The sequence below is a fragment of the Anoplolepis gracilipes genome, chromosome 3, assembly GCF_047496725.1.
Source record: "Anoplolepis gracilipes chromosome 3, ASM4749672v1, whole genome shotgun sequence".
NCBI lineage: Eukaryota > Metazoa > Arthropoda > Insecta > Hymenoptera > Formicidae > Anoplolepis > Anoplolepis gracilipes.
The window spans coordinates 14,729,248-14,754,189 of record NC_132972.1 but is presented as its reverse complement, the minus strand read 5'-3'; the positions used below and the strand labels follow the sequence as shown (position 1 = coordinate 14,754,189).

Here is a 24,942-nt window from a genome sequence, read left to right as displayed (position 1 = left end):
TCTTCTCAGAGGAAAGGGCTTTCGGATGGATGTTGCGTGCTGGGACAGCGTTCTTCTCTTCTTTCATATTTATATTATTTATATAACTTATATTGTAAAAAGATGAATGTTTCTAATATTTTACAAGATAATTAACTATTGTAAATTTTTTATCTCAGATCTTTGATTTTACATATAACATGTTTATTAAATTATTTCATGCTCAATATTTTTCAAAAAAATAAGGATGTAAATAAAATAAGAAAAGAAAAAATTATAAAATCATTTTTCGACATGAAAGCTAAAAATAGGAAAACAGAAGAAAAGCCTTAATAAAAATCAAATCACAGATATGTAAATTTGATATAAATATAAATGCTAATTTCGATTTATTTTAGATATTTTTTAGTGACAAATTAACAATTAGCACGCTCGCATTCAGAAGATAACACATGTTCTGAAAAAAATGTGTAAAAACTATTTAAAAACATGTTATTGCTTTTTTTTTTAGACATCATTATTTGAGATATCTTTTTTGCTATTTAGATTATTATGATTTCCATAAACCCTAATCATGATGATTACACAAATGTCACAGAAAGATGTACACATTGTGATACTATTACTAAAAAAAAAAAAAAAAACATTTTTTCATGCTTTAAAAGAAATAGAATTTCAATTGAGATCGTCGAATCGACGCTTACGCCTTTGCTTTCGTACTCATCATCAGTCTGTATCAGTCTGCTTTTATCCGTCCGGCGTACTATCGCGCGGTTGGTCAGCGATATAAGTATAAGGCAGCAGCATCAGTTATTTCATTAGTTAGTTACGCATGTTGCGTATCGGAGGAAGCAGCAATCTTCAGCTATGTTGTCGTATAAATTTCCGCTTCTTCTATCTTTGTCGCTCTTATTCGTGCAACACTTCGTCGATGCGGCACGAATACCACAAGCTACATTAGAGTCGACGGTCACCGAGAACTGCGGCTACAAGGTACGCGCAAATTAAGTCAACTAATTGGAGCAACGAGGAATGCGACATGGATCGCAATTTTACTTTCAAGGATTCGTGCTAATTTCGCGTCAACTACATCTGCTATTCTGCGACTATATCGCTAATTAATACTTACAAATATAATTATTTGTTTATATGAATCGATATAAATTCTGTCATTAATGTGACAAAAATTAGAAGAAATTATAATAAATCTTCAAAAATAAAAAAATCTGTACTTTCGGTGTAAAATCCAACAAGTCTTCTGTCAATTATGACATAGTATTTATGTAAAGTGAAAGCATGTTGAAATTAAAGTGCAATATTAATGCAATTCATTTTATTAAGAATTTGAGAATGATTAATTTTAGACTAGAAAAATTAAATTGAGGTCTGTCAAGTTCTGATGAAAATTTAAAATAAATTATTGATACAATAAATTCTTAATAAATAACACACGAGTTTTTTATGCGCTAATTGATTAGTAATTAGAATAAATCCAAATAAAAAGGAATTAAAGCAAATTAAATTTTTTTTAAATTATTAAAAAATTTTCTCTCTTACAATTAGATTAAAGAAAATTAATTATATACTATCTTGAGTGGTAAAAATAATGTTACTTGTATAACTTGTATGTGTTTTTAAAATTGTAAGCAAACCTATAAACATGTGTTTTATCAATCTCAGGCGTGTCATGCCGTTGATCCGACTAAACTTAATATTCATATGGTCTCACATACCCACGACGATGTCGGTTGGCTAAAAACCGTGGACCAGTATTACTTCGGAAGTAAGTGAACAATAAAAATTATAACGAGAAAATGTGAACAATACTTATATAAATTAATCTCTACCTATATTTTAACGTGGTTAAAACTAATAATTTTTATTTTCTTTAAGGTCGTTCTACAATTCAAAAGGCCGGTGTGCAGTATATTCTTGATAGCGTTATTAAGGCTTTGCTGGCTGATCCTAATAGAAGGTAATTATCTTAAATAGTGTTTTAGATAATAAACAACACAAGTATAAAATTTGCCGCGATAAAAATTTGTGTTCAATGCATGTTAATTATAAATAAGTTCGACGCAGATAATCATAATCTTATCAAGCCTGTTATTTTTATAAGACTCTCATAATATTTGCGATATTTTTACGAATTTCTCCTCATACTATTAAAATATTTTAAGGACATAAATTTTATTCAATTACTTTCACAGATTTATTTATGTGGAGACTTCTTTCCTTTGGAAATGGTGGTTACGACAAAACGACAAAGTGCGGGCCGACGTCAAGATGTTGATCAACGAAGGACGATTGGAAATCATCGGAGGAGCTTGGACCATGAACGATGAGGCTTGTTCTCATTATCATTCATTGGTCGATCAATTCACATGGGGATTTAGGTGTGTGTTTTTGATTATTGATCAAATAAATGAGAGATAAGATTGAATCCGGATTTCTTTTTAGACTCTTTTAATCAGTAAATTGCTTAAAAAATATTTAATATTTATAATATACTATTACTGGTCGTAAAAGATATTATAATTTTTATTTTTAATTAATTCATATAAATTTTACATGTAATATCTTTTTCTTCTATATATATTCAGCATTAGATCTTACGTAGAGTTATTATTTATGTATAACTATTAATCGATTTCTAGGCGACTCAATGACACGTTTGGAAGCTGTGCCAGGCCGCATATAGGATGGCAAATAGATCCGTTCGGTCATTCCAGAGAACAGGCCTCTCTCTTTGCGCAGATGGGATTCGATGGGATGTTATTCGGTCGTATTGATTATCAGGATAAGAGCAAAAGACTGCGCGAACAATCGATGGAATTCATTTGGAGGAGTAGTCCGAGTTTAGGTAAAACAGAAACTCAACTTTAAAAATAAAATTTTCGATAAATAATTGACATTAATATATTTTTTTAATAAATTAGCGTAAAATCCTTATTTTAATAATTCAATAATAATATATAATATGTTCAAATAATTTTGTACAAAATTTATCTCAATTGAATCTTAATTTAAGACTTACAAAAATATACATATACATTAAAATTGAAAAATAAGCAAACAATGATTTTTTATTTTTGCTAGGAAAAAATTGCTTTTAAATTTTGCCTGCTAAAATTGCAATACATATAATATACAACAAAACCATTACTGTTTTTAGGTAAACAAGCGGATCTGTTTACGACTGCAATGTACAACACTTACAGTCCACCACCAGGGTTTTGCTTCGATGTTCTATGCGCCGACGAGCCAATGATCGATGACCCCGATAGCCCGGATTACAACATCGACAGAAAGGTATAATAATAATGCCAATATAGTAGTTATCGACACTCCTAAAGATAAACTAACGATAAACTAATGGAGTCGCTTCGAATATTAATGATAAGATTAACGCGATATGCTTTGCGGCAATTCATAGATTCTTAAGAAGTAGATAACAATTTCTAATAACAAAAATAACTTATTATTTTTGTTATTTATTAGGAAAAATAATGATATACAAATACTTAATGAAAATATTTTCTTTAAAAAAAATTTGGTTTTAGTAAAACATAAAATAAATCTTTATATATATAATACAAGGAGAAAGTGAGACTTTCTTCTACTTTTGTCTAAAAGAAATGATTATTACTAATAACAGTTAATACAGGCTCTTAATTAAGAAATAAATTAGTCGATAGAAGGGGCTTTAAGAGCCCCTGATTATTACTAGTTCTTAAATTTTTCTGATAGCAACTGTGTAATATATTTTTACCTACATAAATTTACCTATTGAATTAGCTCAGAAATAAGGATTTATTAAAATTAGAATTCGTTTGGCAAGATGTTTTTTGACAGCAAAAGCTAAAAACAATACATATAAAGAGTTTAAAGAATCATAATTGTTAACTAATAAAAAACAGTCAAAATGGATAGTTTAAGACAGTTCGGATCGTTGATGAGAATCATAATACGCGATGTTTCTGTGCCAGATCGATGATTTTCTGAAATACGCGGTTACACAAGCTAATTATTACCGCACGAATCATATCATATTGACGATGGGAGGAGATTTCACTTATCAGCACGCGGAAATGTATTTCATGAATCTGGATAAGTTGATAAGGTACAACGCAAAAAATTTACAATTTTATACATATATAATCCGTACACATCTCCTCAAAATGTGACGTTTGCAAACATTATTGCTTCGCAAAAATTACAATATCGCTAGTAACAAGAAATGAAAGGATGGAAAGTGGTTTTTATATAACTCCGCGAGCTATGAAACATCGTCTTCATTCACGGTAAGTAAAATTTGTACACTATTAACAGGTGGACCTATTCCTGACGTATGCACATAATCAAGCACGTGCCTACAGAACTAATCACATTATTCTTACTATGGGGGAAGATTTTAACTATCAACAGGCTGATATGTGGTTTGATAACTTGGACAAACTAATCAAGTAAGTCGCAATTTACCCGCAAAAATCGACTTTGATATCTGATGTATATGACATATCCTTATAGAACTAGATTTTATTTTATTCAAATCAAGTAAATTTGTAGTTATTCATTACAGTAAATGGACAAAAATTACAGTTTATAAATAAAATATTAAAATTGAAGCTTTTTTTATACAATTAAAACTTTGTTTATGATAGATAGAGGTATATGTAGCAATTTGTAATTAAAGAAAGCAAAAAAATAATCTTGAAATGTATGGGAGATTCCAGAAATCCTCCTAAAATTAAAGAGTTCATCGTGTAACAGGTGAGATATGAGAAACTTCTTTGTTAATTTCTTTGTAAAGCTTTAACGAGACATTTAATTTAAACTCACAAGAAGTAAATCTAGATCTTTTGAATAAATCTGGTATAAAAATTATTATTGAAATTAATAGTAAAATATAACAAATAAAAAAGCACAGCATGCATATAAAGTATGATTAAAATTTTTTATTAGTCTTAATAAATAATCAGTTTTAATAAATTTTTTAAATGTTATCTTTATAGACATTCCGTGACATTAAATGCTTAACAAAATTTGTAATTACAATTAAAATTAAGGATAAAATTATATCGCTATTTTAACATTATAATCTAAAGTTTACTTTCTTAATTGATTTGTAAACATAAATTATATTTGATGATTATAATTTTAATTTTATTGACACTAAATTTTTGATAAAATTTACAAGGTAATGCAATTCAAATTGCAATTATTATCATGCATAAATGAAAATAATATATCAACGTATATATTTTACATGATTTTTTGTATAATTTTTTTTAGATACACAAACCAGCGCAATGGTTCCACAGTCAATGTAATTTATTCGACACCGTCGTGCTACTTAAAGGCCCTGAACGACAAGAAACTTCAATGGCCCACCAAAAACGATGATTTCTTCCCGTATGCAAGCGACCCTAACTCTTACTGGACTGGCTACTTCTCATCGAGACCAACTTCGAAGTACTTCGAACGTATGGGAAATAACTTGTTGCAAGTAGGTAAAATAGTACAGAAATTGTAATTCGATTCAATATTCAGACTTTATCTATCTGTGAGAGCTGCATATGACAGATGGATTATTCGTTTCTAGACAAGCAAACAACTCGTCACTCTGACAAACTTGAAGAATCACGATGAGCACTTGGAACATTTTCGCGAAGCGATGGGAGTGATGCAGCATCACGATGCCGTTACAGGGACAGAGAAGCAATTTGTCGCAGATGATTATGCGCGTTTATTGTACAAGAGTATGTCTGACGCTGGAGAAATATTCTCGGATGCCATAAAGTAAGTAAAGTCTTTGTGGCAAATATGCTTGCCTTAATTTTAATTCTTAACATCGAAAATTACGAATAATTGTTAGATATACAATGTTATGTACATACATTATATAAGTTTGTATTGCATTATATTACATAGAATCTTGTTAATATTCGTGAAACAGGAAATGGTCAGGAATGGCAAATAAATTAGAACCATCCTTCAAGATTTTCACGTGTTTGGAGTTAAACATTAGCTCGTGCACATTTTCCGAGAAAAATGACATGTTCATGGTTGCAGTGTACAATCCTCTGAGCAGACCTGTCTCTACTCATGTTCGTCTTCCCGTTAAAGAAAATTCTTACCAAATTCTATCGTTGTATGATGGTACGTACATTAAGAGAGATGTGTTAAAATAATTATAATATACATATTATGAATCACATATATTTGCATTATAATTACGAAATATATAAAATCTCTTTTTACCTGAATAAAAAGAGTAAATATCTTTGTTATTAATTACTTAATTTTGTAGAAAGTTTTATTAATTAGATTTATTTTTGATATGAAAGAATAGAAGTTACAAAAAATCAATAGTACATTATTGTATATTTAAAAATATAAGTGAAATATTCATAATTTTTGTGGTAATCTTACAAAACATTATTCTTAACAAATAGATAAATTATATAAATATATGAAATAAATATATATTGTGTGTCGATACGTATATAAGAGAATATAAAAATATATAATGATTGACATTGATTTTTGCACAAAGCATAACACACTTTTGTGGATTGAACAGGAGTGTATCCAGTCACACAAATAGTTCCGATTCCCGAATGTGTACAGAAAATCCCAGGAAGATTGAGCGATGCGGTAAATGAGATTGTTTTCCGCGCAGCAGATATTCCTGCCTTCGGTCTGCGATCCTATATCGTTGCCAAAAAATCGGAAGAGAAAATAATGGAACCCGAACCAGCGGAATTTATAAGTAACGAGGTAAATAACTATACCAATCTTCATTTATATATTTATGAATCATTAAATGCTAATAAAATAATTTCAGTTATAATTATTAAAATTTACTTTGCTAAGTGAAGTGATTATTCAATTGCGATGACATTTAAAATGTATTTATTTACTGATGAAAATTATTCTGACACATAATCATTATATAATATTAGATATTTATAAACACACAATTGATAAATGTGTCTGTCGTAAATAAAATAATTTATAGTAGAAAAAATTAGAATAAACATTTTATGATTTAATTATTAATTAGTCTCAGAACTAAATTAATTTTTTTATTAATAGTGCAAAGTTAATCTTGAAGAAGCAAAATATAAGTGTAATAATAAAATTGCTTTGATAATAATTCAGACAATAAAATTTGTTTTTCGTACAAATTTCAGTTCTATAATATATCCATCAATAACGATGGTAACTTACTCGTACGCTGGAACAAACAGAAAGATATGAACGTTGTACAGTCTTTCCATTTCTATGAAGGAGTAGAAGGTAATAACGAGGTCTTCGCTAATAGATCATCCGGCGCGTATATCTTCAGACCTAAAGAAACATCAGCTAAAAATTTTGTATACACTGGATCGTATAAAATTCACAAAGGTATTACATACAGAATTTATTTATCTTACGTAAAAATGCATTTTTCATATTAAATAATAAGTATTATTTCGTATTATTTAAAAAATTTTACTTTTTTTTACTTTTCTCTTATAGGTCCTGTTGTAGAAGAACTTCATCAGACGATAAACGAATGGGTCAGTCAGATAGTTCGAATTTACCCAGAAGAAGAGCACATTGAATTCGATTGGCTCATTGGCCCGATACCTATCAAGTATTATTAATTTTTATTATATATTTATATTTTATTTTTGTACAATATCTTTCTCGTTCAAATTGCTCATAAAATTTAAATTCAATTTTTTTCCAGTTATAACTTTTTCTATATAATTTTCAGTATTATATATATAAATTATAAATTTATATAATTATATAACATTTAGATATATGTATAGTATATTAAATGCTAATATTAAATTGTGAATAATTATAACTTTTTTATTATTCTTTATTACATTTTTATATAAATGTGCTATTTAAGAAAATTATAGATTTCGTCTGAATATATTATTTTGTCTTCAGGGATAAGATTGGCAAAGAAATCATCACGAGATATTCAAGCAACTTAAAAACAGACAGTGTATTTTATACCGACAGTAATGGAAGAGAAATGTTGAAGCGTGTGAGAAATTATCGGCCAACGTGGGATTTGGATTTGAAGGAACCAATAGCTGGAAATTATTATCCAGTTACTAGTAAAATCTCAATCAAGGACGAGGAGAAACAATTCAAATTAAGTGTCCTGAATGATCGTGCCGAGGGCGGAAGTAGCTTGCAGGACGGAGCCGTTGAATTGATGGTAAATTTGTCCAAAATTGCCTGATCAATTTTTCTGATAAATTTTAAATTAGTATAAAAAGTGTATATAATTATTTAATATTATTATCTAATAAATGTAATTTTGAATTTAAAATATAATCTACAAATTTTATATAGACCTTAAATAAAACTTTTTTTTTTAAAGTAGACACAAATTATAGATTACTTCTACTACGTAATATGATAAATATTATATTTTAAAATATGAAAAATTAACATTTGAAAAATCCAGTCAAAATGCATGTATAATAAATAAAATTGCTTCTAGCTTCATCGAAGACTTCTCAAGGATGATGCGTTTGGAGTGGGCGAACCATTGAATGAAACTGCGTTTGGCGAAGGTTTAGTAGCAAGAGGCACACATTATCTCTTTGGAGGTAAAGTGAAAAATGTGGATGAATTCGTATTGAAAGAGAAGGAATTAGCCCTCAAATTGGCTCTACATCCCTGGATCTTGGGCACTTCCGTTAACTTCACTATCGATATATCTACTAAAGTCAAAGCCTTAGTACGTATATTCTTATTCTCTAATTTGTGTTTTTATAAAAGATATAATTTGCACAACTAATATAATACTAATAAAGCTTGATCACTAATTTCTAATGGTTCACAGATAATTTTTTCACTCAAAACAATTTGACAAGTAATTTGTCAAGATTTATTACGCGAGTTATAAGTTATATGTATAAGCAAATATGATTCCGACGTGATTTTTATTAATTAACATTTATGTTGCAGACGGGTCTTACTAAGGCATTACCGCCAAACGTGCATATTCTTACTTTAGAGCCGTGGAAAGATGATACAATTCTGCTGAGATTAGAGCATATCTTCGAAGTCGGTGAGGGGCAACAGTTGTCTCAACCAGTGGAAGTTAACATCCAGGTGTGTTTTTATTTTTATATATGAAAATATGTTGCATTTTTTTATTATAGCTATTTTATAATATATATAATTGATTATATATATAATTAATTACTACTAATAATAACATATTCTGAAAAATTGTGTAATATAAGAATTTTTTTATATGTATAAAAAAATTAATAAAAAAGCTTATAATTCTTTTATTATGTCTTGGCAGGGTCTATTTTCAACATTCTCGATTGAATCGATCAAAGAGACTACGTTAGGCGCTAATCAACTACTGAGTGAAAATAATCCTTTGAAATGGGAGCCAGAGACAAATGATATTATTCTAGATGAAGAAGGAAAGATACAACCTGTGGAGGTTCATGATGATGTAATCAATGTTCTTTTGAAACCGATGGAAATAAGAACGTTTATTCTTAAAGTACATCAAAGATCTCTTTAATTTTTCAGCGAAGATTCTTTTCTCTCATAAAAAATGTTGTAATAAAGTTGTCTTTTCTATAATGTTATATATATTATAAAAAATAATTATAAAATTTAAAAAAGTAAACTGTATATTATATTATTTTTTCCTGGAATATATATATATATATTATACTAGAATATATAATACGCAATAAGCGATTGAAGTTGCCGAAAAAAGTGCACATGTAAAATAAAAACTTAAAAATAAGAAACATCTGGTCGTGAATCGTGACGTTTAGTCAGTTTAATGAGATCCGTAACCCCCAAAATGACTCAATTTTCATTAAAAAAATTTTCAATGTAAAATATAAATTAACGTATGAAATAATTGTGCAAAATTTGCAATGTCATCACACCACAGTGTAATACGTTTTACATCGATGCAGGGTCACAGTGAGACGCAAGAAACGTGTGATCGAATAATTATTACATTCAACCAAAGTAATTATCTTTTAATAATTATTTTACTTTTAATTTATGTTCGTATTTTTATTTTATAAATGCAATGTTTAAATTAATAAGTTGATTAACAATAGCACAAATATTTGTTCTTCTATATATATTTAAGCTTTTTTTTACATATTGTACATATTGTACAGAAGACTTAAAATAAAACGCATGAAAAAATATCTATAATCTCACAGACTCGTTCGCATCTCACAGATGGAAGAAGAAGATAAAAAAGAGAATAGTTTTCTGCCAACATCATGGGCTCAAACTTTAATCTCGGTTACGCCAAAGAAAGGTGGCGAAAATGTTATGCTTAAGCACAAAGATGTCGAACTTCGAGAAATCAAGAGCACGAGCACGATTTCAGCAAATGTCAAGGATTTTTTCGACATAAGCGAAGAGGACTTTATTTCTTCTCTGCCTCTTCTTTATAAACATTTAATCAATTTCAGAGAATTAGAACAGGAATCCACTAGAGATGCAGAGAATCAAACATTTTTACAAGGTGTCCCCACGGTGGGTATACCAATCGAATATAAGCACGAAGCATCACAAACCATGTATATGAGTAGCCCTTGTCCGCCTGCAAAATATTCTGAACATATCATAAGTAAGGAATAGTACAAAGAAAGAATATATCCATAAAATTTTTAAATTCTTTTCTTTTAATTTTTTTAATATTAAATATTTAGAAAGATATAGTGAAGACTACTGAAGAGTTTTGAATATTGACATTAAATCTTAGTCAAATGAATAGTCCAAAGTGAAATTTAATCTAAAAAATATAACTCAAATTTGCACTTAAATTAATTTAGATTTGTACAACCAAAATATCATACTTTACTAATTATAATATATGATAGCAGAAATAGTTTGCAAAAATATTTTTTATTCTTTCTTACGTCAAATTAAATGTTGTGTAATGCTGAATATTAAAAATAATTCTAGGTTCGTGTCATAATAATATATAAACTAATTTTTTTTTAAATCTCCATTCAATTACATTTATATATTTTTTTTTTTAATGTGCGCGATTAATGCAAGAAATAAATTTAAAGTATTAAAAATGGTAGATCATTAGACAGATCTCAGAACTCAAATTTTTTTCAGCTGCCATGAATGTCGGTCCGATGCCCGTATTCAAAAACAATAATTCGAGTCAGACTATGATTGCGATTGATCCTAAAACGTCGCAGCACGAAGCAGCAGATTATTTATCACACCGTATGTACGAAAAAGAAGCTCTTGCGGAAATCTCTATCGTAGATAAAGAGACAATAATTCTCGAAGTTCTAAATTTCCTGCTATCACGTGTATTTTGGATATCTGATCCTATCGACGATCAGACCTCCGTCGAAGTGAAATGTCAAGAAACGCAAACCGCAATACGATACAATCTCAACACCGATAGTATCGTGTTAGACAATGAAATTCAAACTAAGCTGACTTGTAAGCCGAGAGATTCAAACAGCAAGCTATTGGCCGAGTATGAAGAAACAAAGAGCTTCATGCAGAGCTGTCTTCAAGAATGCCTTAGAGGAATCGAGCCTCGAATTATAATCGACGATATAATCGACGAAATAATCGTGAAAGGAGCGAATAGACTCAAATATCCAATGAAAGATCGATTGATTCAAACTGTAGCTAGTTATAAATCTTCTGATATCAAGGAAGAAGACGTATTACGGAAATTAAAGATACCCGTGGTCGTCGATCCCTTCGAAGCGTCAATCATAGTCCTGCCATTGATAGAAGATCTCTTGCGTTCGACTTGCGACGAGGTATCTCGTGATGCGCGACGCGTTGTTAGAAATATCCTAAACTCATTGATACAACAGACAGTCTTGATTGGAACCAAGTTCGTGGAAGTTGGAAAAAAATTGCAACGTTAGTAAATTTATACAAAGCATTTTTTACCCCAAAAAATTAACTTTCTTACTATAATCGAAATAATTATAGCTGAAACACACGAAACATTTTTATAAACTATTTACTTATAATTTGCTAATAAAATATTTATGCTTTTTTACAGCTGATTCCATCGAGCAAATACTCGACCGAAGAAGAAGGAAGATCGTCGAGTCTATGCTGAAGAAGGAAACGGAGACCGCTGCTACTCAGACGGGACTCGCTGGAGTTCCCGAAGTTGCGAAGATCAAAGAATCTAAAGAAATTTTGTGTTCAGTTTGCACCAGGCAATCGATATGCCATTGGTGCGTAGCGGCTGAAAAGAATGAAGATTTACCGCTCCAAAGTACGAAATTATTGCGTACACAGGATATATTGCTGGCATATAAACCTTGCTATGTCGTCGCAACAGCTTCGGAGAAAGCGAAGAATCCACATTTACAACCGATCGATTTGATGAAGAAGACTGAAGAAAGATTGACCACTGCTGAGTTGTTTACACCGCGGAATGTAACACCTGAGGAAACAGGCGATGTTGCTAACAAAACTATTAATATTCTCATGACTTCAAGGAAAGACGTCCAGACTCGAGGTACATTAATATATCAAATCGAAAGTATCTCCTCATGAATAATTAATTGTAATTAAATATATTATATTATAATATATGTTATAGTTATTCGAATGATATAAGATATATATAATGTTTTGCAATAAATTATTATATGTTTTATATATTAAAATATACATGTACAATAGAATTTACACAATTTGATTATTGCATATTTCTCTATAATTTGCTATGTAATATTCATAGATTCTATCAGTGGATGGGCCCGTATCGTCGATAGTACAGTAGCGAAATCATGGTCGCTCAAAGGTCTGTATACTTGTACATTTTCTTTTTCTCTATATATTTTTTCCTTTAAAGATTGTAAAATTTTTTCCCCCCAAAAAATATATTTGTTTTTATCTTTTATTTTTCTATTTATCTTTGTAATTGATTCTTATAATTTATAATTACAAAAATATTTTAACATTCACAGATTCTACTAGTAATACTAGTGTTAGCACCACGAGATCAAGATCGGTCCCGAAGTCTTACTGTAAGAAATCGTCACAGTCAGAAAGCGTTCCAAGCTTGCAAGTAACAAAAGCATTGCAGATATTAAAGAGCACATTTTGCACTCGTGACACCTGTCCCGCGATCACTTTTCTAGCTTCACGAGAACGTAATTTGTCCGATAATGACGTAAACGAGGAATACATGTCTTGTAATGTAGACGATTGCACGTTACAGAACCTAGATCAACATTGTAGGCGGTCTATTAATAATAGCCAGATTTGCGCTAGGCCACGAGTAGATAAATTTAGAGTCGTTTCTACCCGACCTTTATCGGAATTTCGAGGACGAATATAATAGTAAAAATCGAATTAATCTTTTTGCGTTGTCACGTATACACATTAACCGCTTTTTTGCACATCTTAAAATAATTTAAAAAAGAATTTTTTAATATATAGAAATCACATATAATTATTTTTATTAAAAATTTAATGTAAGCATGTGCCTACGTGCAATTACTACGTGTATCAAATTAATAAAAAAGTTTATTTCTTTTTGTTTATTATAGAAACACAATAACCATTTAGAAAAAAGCTTCTTAATCTATCTAATAAATAATAGTAAACTTGACCACATTTTTTAAGATACACATGAATTTCTTTATTACCATATAATGAGAAATCGCACAAAATATATTTGATTATTCAATATACATCCAATGTACTGATCTATTACGATTCACAGTGTGTGAATTTCGTAAAACAAATGCTGTCGTGATTTAAATAACAAGCACTGTGTATTTATAAATGACATATACAACTTTGCAATTAATAACGTTATGATACATATATATATACATGCACATACATATATATATGCACACAATTTATTTACTTTAAAACAGCAAGTTGTATCCTCATATATTCTTTTTTCTATGATTGTTACGCGTACAATATTATTGCCAAACACTTTCTTTACACAGATTTTAACAGGCGTAATAACATTATTATTGACAAAACAACAAACATTGTATCGAAATAGTTCGATTTCAACAATGGTCATCTTTTTTAAACGTAGGAACAACATTTACTATTTTCTATATTTTCTATATTTTCTATAGCAAACGTATATGCACATTTTGCATAATTGCGTGCATTTTTTCATGATTTACGAACCTAATGTATTTTTTCCCTATTTACGAGTGCAATGTTCTTTTTCGTGTGAATGATTCGATTTAAAAATTTTCAGTCGTTCTTTGGACGCTCAAGAAAGATCTCATAAATGAAAATTATAGGCTAAATCATCGTCTCAATGACGTTTCATGATTCGTGCACTCCGTGATTATCTAATATCTCAATTTATACACAAATAAATTAGAATATTAGACAATCTGCAGATCACTGGCCGTGATTAAAGGAGATCGGTGTATGCGTAAATTACTGCAAATATACGTATATCACAGTTACATATAAAATCGTTTCACGCCAAGAAAGCTTTATTGTGTATAATGAGAAATGTACGTGACGATTTAATGTACCTAGCGTAAAGTATTTATAATATCTAACTTAACCTCGGCCTGAAGAGAAGACAGTGCCAAGGTTTCTCACACAAGCTACTAGTTTTGTCGATCTTTCAATGAGAGTAACATACATATACTTTGGCACGAAATAAAAAATGCACTACAGAGTATTCTTACGTTTCGATACATTGTTTGAATACCACGCTTATAATTTTTAGGTATTTAATAACCAAAACATATATGACGTTTTAACGTAAATCGTATACGTGACAAGCGTAATATCAAATATATAAATACTTATAATTAAATATTCGAGACAATACAAATGCGTGAGAATTATGAAAAATGTACAAAATCTAAAACGTTTTATCTTCTGAAACATCCTACAGTCTTATACAGTAGCGATAAAAAAGAGCGTGAGAAAATAACTGTTTCGCGCGCATCTAAGAAAATATAAATCCGATTAAATATAAAAGATCTATCGTGATATTCTAGCAATGTGCATCTGTAACTGGGGAGCGCAAATATTCTAAATGTATTACAATATAATTGAATATTCTATATTGAATATTCTGTACATCATTTTAATTCTTTCATTTCAAGTATGCGTTAACAGGGAAATAATTATCTTTGTACCCATTAACAACTGGAAGCTGTACAAATATTGGTTGTAATTGGTATATAAAATATGACATAATAATGATATTTTTTGATAGAGAGGTCCAAAAATGCATTCTATTTTCTGCTATAGATTATTAATTTTTGTACAGACATTACCTTTATTTCATTTTTTAAGTTACTAGAGGCGTTCATTTTCTTCGGTTTCCGTATCCATCGCCGTATCATCTTTCGTTGTTTCGTTTATTTGCTTCTCCTCTTCGGCGATAGTAGGCACTTTAATGTGAGTCGTATCGTTCCAAGGTTGGATTTCCGCAGATCCGAATAACCAAAAGAGTACTGTTGCCGATATAAATACTATCGCCGATATCCAGAACATTATACGCCATTCCTCAACTCCGTTCTATAATATGAAAACATGTGAACAAATTATTAAAGTATATATATATATATATATATATATATATATATATATATATTTGACATAATTTTGATGTAAAGATATAACGTACTCTCTCATTGGTCAAAGCGCCAATAATGGGTGGAATGATGAATCCGGGAAAACTGCCAAATGTATTCATAATTCCATACAAAGAACCAGCATAATTTGGTGCTAAATCTTGATGATTCTGTAAGCTGGTCTGGCATGCGGCTCCATTGAAGGCCAACGCCAGTATTAACATTATTATTGCAGCTGTGGCATCACAACCGACATATGTCATCACTATTAAACAAACTGCAGGTCCCATGTGAGCTGTTTACATGATGCAACAATTATTGATTAGATAACCATTATTTATACATACATACATACGCGTATATATCACAATATCTCAATTTCTAATACAGATTGTTTCAAATTACTTACAGAAAAGCATAAATATCTTTCTTATCCAGCTTAGAGTCAAAAAGTTCTTCCTTCGCACATAATCACCTGCTGCTGCGAATAACACTCCAGCGCCCAATCTAGCTATGTAAGGTAATCCAGTTATTGCACCACCCTATAAAAAAATAGAAACATCTTTAGTAACAACGAGATAAAAGTATGTTACCATTAAAATGTTTTTTTTTTCGAAAATTTATACATATTGATCAGTCATGAAAATAGTACCGATTTCATGTTGAAACCAAGGACTTCTAACGTGTATTTGGGCCCGTTTGTAGCGATGAAATATATACCCCACATGTTTGCAAAGTGAGCCCATAGTAGTACTAAAAACGGTGGAGATGTGGCGACTGCCTTCACTGGTAACTGGACCTGTGTAAAATATTAATATTAGTATATTTTATGGTTCATTTTTTATTATTTTGTAGTTTATTTAAACAGTACATTTGAAAAAAATATATATATAATACCTTTTGCTTCGAGACGCTAGTGCCGATTTGTTCTTTTATATACGTTTTCTCCTTCTCTGTGATGCCGGGATGCAATTCCGGTGTATCGTATATTAAGTATACCCATAAAGCATAAAAAACTAACATAAGTCCACTTGTAACGTAAAATGCAGTTTTCCATCCGTACGCACTGATCACCGCGCCACATAAAGCGAATGTTACAACGGTTCCGAATGGACCACCTTAAAAAAAGCAAAACAATATGTGTGGATATTACATATTATCATTCTCGGGAAAATTTTATATTAAAGAAAATAAATAAGTAAAAAAAATAATTACCTTGCATAGTCCATACAAACATGCCCTTTTCACCAGGAGGCACCCATCTAGCAATCATCGCATGGAGAGCAGGATAAACGGCGCCCTAAGAATTAATATTACTCTTATTAAGGATTTACATATCTAATTTGAAAATATATAAGAAGGAGCATAAGAAATATATTCAAAAATATATATATTAAGAAATATAGATATTTATAGATATATAGAGAGATATCAAAATTTTATAGAGATCTATAAAATTAAATAAAAATAATTATATTGAGAAAAAGTTTATTTAAAATTGGCAAAAAAAATGCTTATGACTAAAAAAAATATACTCTATGTGGTGGTTAAAACTAGATGTTATAATAGAAAAACCACAAAGCAAAACAAACAATAAGTATAATATTTGAATGTGAAGAATTCATGTAGTTTATTAAACATAGCAATCTCACAATATATTTAAAAGACATAAAAGATGATTGAACAACTTACTCCGAAAAATCCCATTACGAAACGAAGTGCAAAGACGAAACCGTAATGAACAGAAGCAGCCCACGGCATCAAAAGATTTAATACTGCGGGTATTAATGTGGCGAATCTATGTCACGAAAAAGCCAAGAATAACCCACTGCGTATAAATTAATGATTATTAATTTATTTTCAATTACTTACGCCACTACTTTAGAACCTCCATATTTTTCAGCTAAGAGTCCAGCTGGTACACTAGCTGGTAGAACACCATAAAAATATCCTGAAAGTAATAGTCCTTGAATATGTTGATTCCATTCGTAACGTTCTCCAAACTAAAAAAAAATACAAGGAAAATATATTTATATATGGTATAATTTTGTAAACATTTTTGCATAAATTTCGCAATCGCAAACTTACATCTTTGAGCACGACGGTCTTATTGCTATTTATATCTATTACAGTGCACGCTGGACCTACGTTACCCCCTTTGCTCGTAACATTTACCATAGCGACAATGGTTATGGATAAATTGGTACGAATGACGTACGAGAACATACATGCCAGAAACATCATCGCACCCAGAATCCCTCTTCGAGGAATTTTCTCTGTAATATATGCAAATGCCTGTTAAAAAATCAATCGAGATAAATTGCAACAATTTGTTAAATGCGATATTTTTCAATGATATAATAAATAGACATAATCTATATTAATAATTTTTTATAATTATTAAAAAAATTAATAACATTTATCTTTAATTATTAAAATACATACTTTAAAAAATATTGTAGTTGCATGTTTATTCAAATTAATAATTTATAAGAATCCTTTTTTTCTCTTACTTACAATTAATCAATTTTAATTTTATTACTATTATAGCATTATTACTATAGTATGTTATTAATATAACATACTATTAAATCTTCTGCAATTTTTCTATTAATATTAATTTATTTATTGAAACACGTGTACACATTTCACATTGAAATAGTACACATGTGTAAATAGTAAATACGCTTCTGTTTGCCTTACTATAACGCAAGTCGAGAGTAACCTTTGGATCTCTCAGCATATATCTGATAATTTTTAATCAAGAATGAATGACGCATCTTATACAATAAACATCTTGCATTCAGCTGCAATTACGTGTCCGACTTGTGATTGTGTGTTACAGAAACAAGTACTCCAAAAAATAGTAAATTATTAATAATAATAATTTAAAAAAAGTAAATTATTAATAATAATACAAATTTTGTTATCACTTTCTATTATCTTTTTATGTGTATCATTTATAAGTTTTATTTATTAATATTAATATTTGATAGGACATATGTTAATAAATAATATGCATCATCACTAATTGTTGATAATGTATTACGTCTATCAAATTGTAAAATTGATTAAAAATGAAATAACACGTTAATGTTTACAGCCAACCCTGATCTTGTTTCAAGAAAATCCCGTTCAAGGAAAAACATTGGCGTAGGTTATAAATTCCAGAAGGTCATGAAGTTATACGTGCCTGATTGAACAATCATTCTCTCTCGTATTAACGATTATGTGAACTATTATTGCATTGCTGATAATTACAGAGCACACTGAAAGAAAATCGGATCGATAGAACACTACTTTGCGTTCGATTGCGAGCTTTTTCATCCTTTCCATATCGCGCAATGCAATATACTTTGATCTTTAAATTAACTGTTATTAAGAGATTAAACTAATTCCAGTTCTGACACAAGCAATATATCACTGATAAGTATGTAAATCGTTGTAGACTAATCAATGTAAGTTTTACATCGCGCGCGGTAAATAGAATTAAATATTCTCCCTAAACATTTTATAGATAAATAAATAATTTTGTTACAACTTTCTTATTTTCAATATGTAAATAGTTTGGGAGGCAAAGTAAATTTTTGTTAATATTCTACAAAATGTTAGTTTATTATGTTACTATTTATTAATTATTGAAATTAATTAAAGGCTCTCTTTTATATTATCAGAAGATAATGTAATCTCACTTAGAGACGAATAAACAACATTACTTTAACTAGTATAAATAAGATTAATAAGATTATAAGAGACTCAAAGAGCGATAAATAAAAAATAAGATAAACAAAATTACAATTTAATAAAATCTCTTCTTGTACAATATTCTAAAATCCATGACATTTAAATCATTCTTCTTAATTAATAAAAGTTATTGATTAGGAAGTTATATAACTCTGAAAGATACTGTAATTTAAAATATTAGCAACCACTTTTATAAATATATATATATTTTTGTATAATATCAATTGTTTAATGAATTACGAGCTAAGAATAATTCAATGCAATATCTTTTTATAAATATTAATATTCGATTTGTATATCGATTTCTTATTTTTATATTATATATATTTTACGTATTATTGATGTTGAGTAACTACGTGTGCGTACAAAGATAACAAAATGTATTTAAAAATAGTAATACAAAAATAACATAGCATTGCGTCATTAAGAAAGCATGTAATGTGACAAATATAATCTAAAAGCTAGTAAAAAAATGATAAATATACATAGAAAATTAATATATAAAACATCAAAGCAAATCGAAGCAAATAATATTTCAAGATCAACACGCTCTTTGAACGTTTAAATACAAGTCATTCACCTCATTAATAAACAGCTATACGGTTGTATATTGTGTGTTCAAGATCTTTCGCTATAATCTTTCGTTTTATTAATAACAAATCGAATCAAATTTTCAAGGATATTCATTCAGGATTTGAATTTTCTTAGAATTTTAAGAAAATTTTAATTAAATATTTATTCGTCAATATCTGCATAATGCTAAAAAAATACAAGAAGTATTGTTATACAAGCAGGTTTTTCATAAAATTATCTCTAATAATAAAAATAGAAACAACACATTGAACAATCTGATTTAAAATCGTTTAGAATGTCTCGTCAAGATTAAGATCAATGCTTTTGGTAGACCTTGCACGCGATTGATAAATCCTCCCTTAGTTCACTTTTTTTTCTTACATTAATAGAAAATGTGCCAGAATATTGAACGAACAACATATTTGTTCTGTAGGTCTATTTTTATAAAGTGAAATAGAAGCTCGTGTTACAGACACCTTGTACGAAAGTGAGATATGCTTGTACGTCAATCGTTGGAAAAAAATATTATGGACTGCGTGTGACGGATATGCGCAATGTAATGCACAATGCAATGCGCAGTGTTTGCTAATTTGAATTTTTGTTTAGATCGCAGAATGACGCGTCGCAAAATCATGTGAACTCGATTCGTGCGCTGACTCCCTGAGATTTTTGCACGAACCTATACGTAAGCGTTATATAATACTTATCATTGTCGAGATGACGCTTATCAACTAGGAAGTTGTGTAGAAAAATCTGCAAATCTATGGCACTAATAATGTAACATTCGCGGAAATTATTTCACACAGCATTGCTTGCAAAAATAATTTTTGTTACGTTTGTAGAAGTAAGATTTTACGAGAAAATTTTGATATTTTCTTCAATTGAAAAAAATATTAATAAAATGCGCGTGCGTGTATTGTTTTTCTTTTAAATTATACCCAATTTTTATTTAGAAACAACTCAATTATCTATAATACTGAATTATTTGTCGCCATTCATATTCTATATTTAACTGTGCTAAATTATTAGACTTTGGAATTTGTTTACTAAGGTCCAAAGAGTACTTGGCAATATCTGTATATTGGCGAAGATATTGAACTATCGACATTTCAATATTAGAACTGATATACTTTTGATTAATATTCTAAATGTCACATAGACATATTTCAATATTTTAAATATGCAAAAATAATCTCTACTCGATAATAGAGCTACGACTATTACTAAAGAAACGTTTATTAATATTTCTGTACCTATAAAATCAATATGTATACTAGTTATATAAATACTAAATAAGTTTCTCAATTAATGTTTTGACGAGATATAACAATAAAAATAATAGAGATTTATTATTTTTAATTGTAAATATTTAAAAACATTATAAATATGTAAAAGCAAAGTAAAAAATAGAAAATATGTGTAACAAAAATAAAAAATCAGTGATCTATATTTTAAAAAAAACTACAATAAACTAATAAAAAATATAAACGAAGCAAATAGAGAAAGTGACGATATCGTACAGCCAATATTCATTAACTGACAAGTAAGTACTTACCGTTGAACTTCCGGAAGAGAGCCATTCTCGCTGCTTGCCGCGCACAATCGTCGCAACTGTATTATCAGCGTGAGAACGAGACGCACTATGTGCGGGCGATGTGAAGAAGAGGGAGATTCCCTCAGCGTGTTCGATCTTCACCACCAAGCGTGAAATTCTTCGTCAATCGATGATGGGAGACTTTGCCTGTTCGTGTTGTTTTTTTCGATGTTAATCGATTCGCCGACTACTGGTACGATTGCGTTGTGTCATGCCGCCTCACGAGTTTGAAGTTGATGGACGCGTTGACGATGCTCCTCCTCTATTTTACCTCGTACGCGTTCCACGCGTGTGACGTGCTCGACGCGGCGTCCTCCGGGATGATCACGAGGACGACTGAAAAACACGCGACATTTGCCCGTCATGCTTGTAGCACGTATACCACAACGAAAATTCTATATTTAAATTGCCGCCACGATATTAGAATTGGCCGAGCTTGCGCAACAAAGTCATATATTTCAATGCGCTAATAGTATGACAATATGAAAAATATAGAGCGGTCGAAAATCCAAGTAACTTGCTTATTAATGTTTGAAATATATTTTTGGACGAAATATTCTCGAGATATAATTGAAAAAAGATATCACAGAAATTTTTATTCTCGATTTCTTTTTTTTTTGTCTAATTAATTTTTTCCATATTTAACATATTTTTTATTTATTCTTTAAAATTCTTTGCCGCAGAAAGTCTTCCCATTAACAACTGATTACCTGCCAATCGACTTGATATAAAAGTTACACTAATATATATTTTATCTATATGAAATAAATTATGAACAATTTGAAAAATATCTCGGAAAAATCAAAGAAAATGACAAATGTAAATAATTGCTTGTCACATTAACTAATATTGATGAAAGCGACACAAAGATATGATATATTTGACACATTTTAATTCATTCATCGACGAATTTGAATTACGAGCGATTGAATGTCTCAAAAGATATTTTAGGGCTTGTTTGTTTTTCGTTGACACTTCTTAACACTGCAATCTTTTTATTTTAGTTTTAATCTTTTGTTTGCCGACCACGTATTGACCGTAAGATAAGAAAAGCGCACAAACCAAACTAATTTTATTATATAAGCTTTTTTCATAGAGAAAAAAAATATATGTCATTTTTGTAACATGAAAAATAAGTTTCTTAAAAACAAAATTCGCTGATCTTTGCACTAAATTTTATATTTAGGTAACATTCCTTGACATTGATCATTCATTATTTCTTTTCATTTTAACAATTAACATTTCATTTAATTTTAAATCACATTAACAGAGTATATCCTTCCGGGTGTAGAGATTTTGTACTCGTAAATATTATTCGACATGTGACGTGTGAGTCACTTGAATTATATATCTTTATAGGTGGTCGATAAAATTAATCGTAATCCGCTGATGACACGTTATGACATTTGTGCGCACAGCTGTCTACATTCCGAAATATTTTTGCAAAAACAATTATCTCAATCACATAAGAGAAGCTATCAGTATTATATAATCCTACAAACGCAATATATTTTTAATTTTCATCAGATTTACATTAGATTCCCCGAAATATAATTTCGCAATTTGTAGTAATCTTTCAATTTTCATTAGAGTTACGTTAAATATTTTAGTATGTGAATATTCGAGCTTACGTGTACGGAAGAAATTAGTGATCTCATGTAATTCGCATAATGATAATATAATTGCAAGAAAATATTATGCAACAATAAGAGTTACTATAAATAAAAAAAAAAAATACGAAAATCAAACGATGGAATTTGCATTAAAAGTAATAAGTTTTGTAGTAGCACTAAGTATTCGATCTTATTATTTTTCGTTGATAAAATAAGATTTTTAATTTTTCTAGATTTGCCTTTTTTTCTTCTTTTAAAGATTTTATCTGTTTGTAAAAATTTTATACTTGCGAATAATTGTGTAAAACTCAACACAAGTCATATGGTATATAATGACCATGTCCTTCATTACATCAAGGCGATGTATCGAGCGGAATAATTATAATTTCAATAATGTATGAGATAACTATCGTATATTTTTAATGTATATTTTTATTATTTACGGATTTTCTGACGAAATATATCAACGTGTCTCTTTTATAACATGCATATGACTTGAACTTGGCAAAGTCATCTATCTAATTTTGCCTCGGTAGGCAAAGTACACAAAGTATGATTTATGAATGTCGATGTAAAACCGAACTCTGCTTATGTTAGCAATAATCATTACCTCTTCAAATGATTTATTCAAGATATGTCGAGGAAAAAAATCAACAAACTTCTCTTCTTTCACAAACGTATACGATACAGTGTTATTCTGACAACGCGCGACTTTTTTTACAAGTAATAAAAAATTAACTATAAAATTTTGATGTACATATCTATACTTGTTGCTTGTGCGTGTCTATAAAAAAAGTTCTTGAACATAAAAAAATGCGCATGGTATATGAAATGATCTGAGATTGAGCACGAATCTATAGATTGCAACGAAACTTATAGAAAAAAAAAAAAAAACAAGTTTTAATGAACGGATAAGGATGCTAAAATCTACAAATGGATGTTAGGTAAGAGTAACGCGAACTGAATCGAGATTAATCGTTAACAAATTTATACTTTATATAAATTAAAAGGGAAATATATATATATAAATATTTATTTATAATTTGTGATACTTTGTAATTTCATTGTTATATAATTTCGAGGTTTCGAAATTCTCTCGGGTCGTTCTTTGGACTCTGTTTCAATTGTCAATTACTAACAATTAAACGTAATGGACTATATTGATGATGCTACTAATGCTGACATTATTAGCAGTGAAAGACTTTCACTCACGACCAGTAACTCAACACGAACAGTAAATATGAGACTAACCTCAATTCGTGAGATCTTTCTGCGCTTGTTGCTTGTGAAAAAATTGCGCGCGAAAACGGTTCGTCCGGGGATCGATAAACTGAAAGGGAGCAAAATTTCGCCGACAGAATTGGCGCAATCGAAATGATAAACACTGTCACGTGTATTCCGCACCAATTCGACTTAATCGATCGTGAATGTGATTCGAACTTTTGCGAAAGCGTCTCGTTTTAAGGAATCGTGGAAAGTCTCGATACGTAAACGACGACACGAACGGTTGGAGCACGACTGACCGAAGTTTCCTACGCGACTCGATCAGAAGCTCTGAGCTGCTGTTACCCCCTTTTGCCGCGAGTACCATAGTGACGCGTATATCGACACAGATGCCGTCGACAAGGGCGGTGCAAGAGATGACATTGTAATAGGCAGAAATTCCTTTACTTTTTAAGTAAAGCTATAGTGCTATTCATACATATACCATATATATAATAATTTATATATTATATATATTTTCTCAGACAACGCACAATATTTATGATAAATATTTATGAAAAAATATATTTTTTTTTGAAATGTTATATAAATATTTTATATATAATTTTAT

The 24,942-nt window shown here is 29.7% G+C and overlaps 3 protein-coding genes across 6 annotated transcripts; 2 read left to right on the top strand and 1 right to left on the bottom strand.

The window, feature by feature from the left end:
- The first annotated feature begins 791 nt into the window (after positions 1-791).
- On the top strand, positions 792-9,652 carry Lmanii (Lysosomal alpha-mannosidase II). 2 transcript variants are annotated; one of them, XM_072889113.1, is made up of 17 exons: positions 792-972; positions 1,660-1,762; positions 1,873-1,954; positions 2,190-2,375; positions 2,637-2,842; positions 3,155-3,291; positions 4,312-4,445; positions 5,275-5,488; positions 5,585-5,781; positions 5,939-6,141; positions 6,566-6,762; positions 7,179-7,392; positions 7,507-7,624; positions 7,933-8,209; positions 8,498-8,737; positions 8,968-9,114; positions 9,314-9,652. In XM_072889113.1, the coding sequence occupies exons 1-17, from the start codon at positions 847-849 to the stop codon at positions 9,542-9,544; spliced, it is 3,012 nt and encodes a 1,003-aa protein (XP_072745214.1). In that variant the 5' UTR covers positions 792-846; the 3' UTR covers positions 9,545-9,652. The 2 variants fall into 2 exon arrangements, with proteins under 2 accessions (XP_072745214.1, XP_072745213.1); XM_072889112.1 differs by lacking the exon at positions 4,312-4,445 and adding an exon at positions 3,969-4,102 and having other exon boundaries at positions 793-972.
- Positions 9,559-24,651, bottom strand: LOC140664219 (sialin). 3 transcript variants are annotated; one of them, XM_072889123.1, is made up of 12 exons: positions 24,360-24,651; positions 21,457-21,831; positions 17,673-17,860; positions 17,457-17,587; positions 17,277-17,382; positions 16,800-16,884; positions 16,482-16,702; positions 16,237-16,383; positions 15,994-16,126; positions 15,638-15,879; positions 15,285-15,528; positions 9,559-10,612 (listed from the first exon to the last, which is right to left on the bottom strand). In XM_072889123.1, exons 2-11 carry the CDS (start codon positions 21,479-21,481, stop codon positions 15,307-15,309), a joined length of 1,500 nt encoding a protein of 499 aa, XP_072745224.1. In that variant the 5' UTR covers positions 21,482-21,831; positions 24,360-24,651; the 3' UTR covers positions 9,559-10,612; positions 15,285-15,306. The 3 variants fall into 3 exon arrangements, with proteins under 3 accessions (XP_072745224.1, XP_072745223.1, XP_072745222.1); XM_072889122.1 differs by having other exon boundaries at positions 9,559-10,600; XM_072889121.1 differs by lacking the exon at positions 9,559-10,612 and having other exon boundaries at positions 14,858-15,528.
- On the top strand, positions 10,231-13,453 carry LOC140663586 (uncharacterized). Its single transcript, XM_072887840.1, has 5 exons — positions 10,231-10,627; positions 11,128-11,904; positions 12,050-12,541; positions 12,743-12,780; positions 12,932-13,453. The coding sequence occupies exons 1-5, from the start codon at positions 10,231-10,233 to the stop codon at positions 13,343-13,345; spliced, it is 2,118 nt and encodes a 705-aa protein (XP_072743941.1). The 3' UTR covers positions 13,346-13,453.
- Positions 24,652-24,942: the final 291 nt, after the last annotated feature.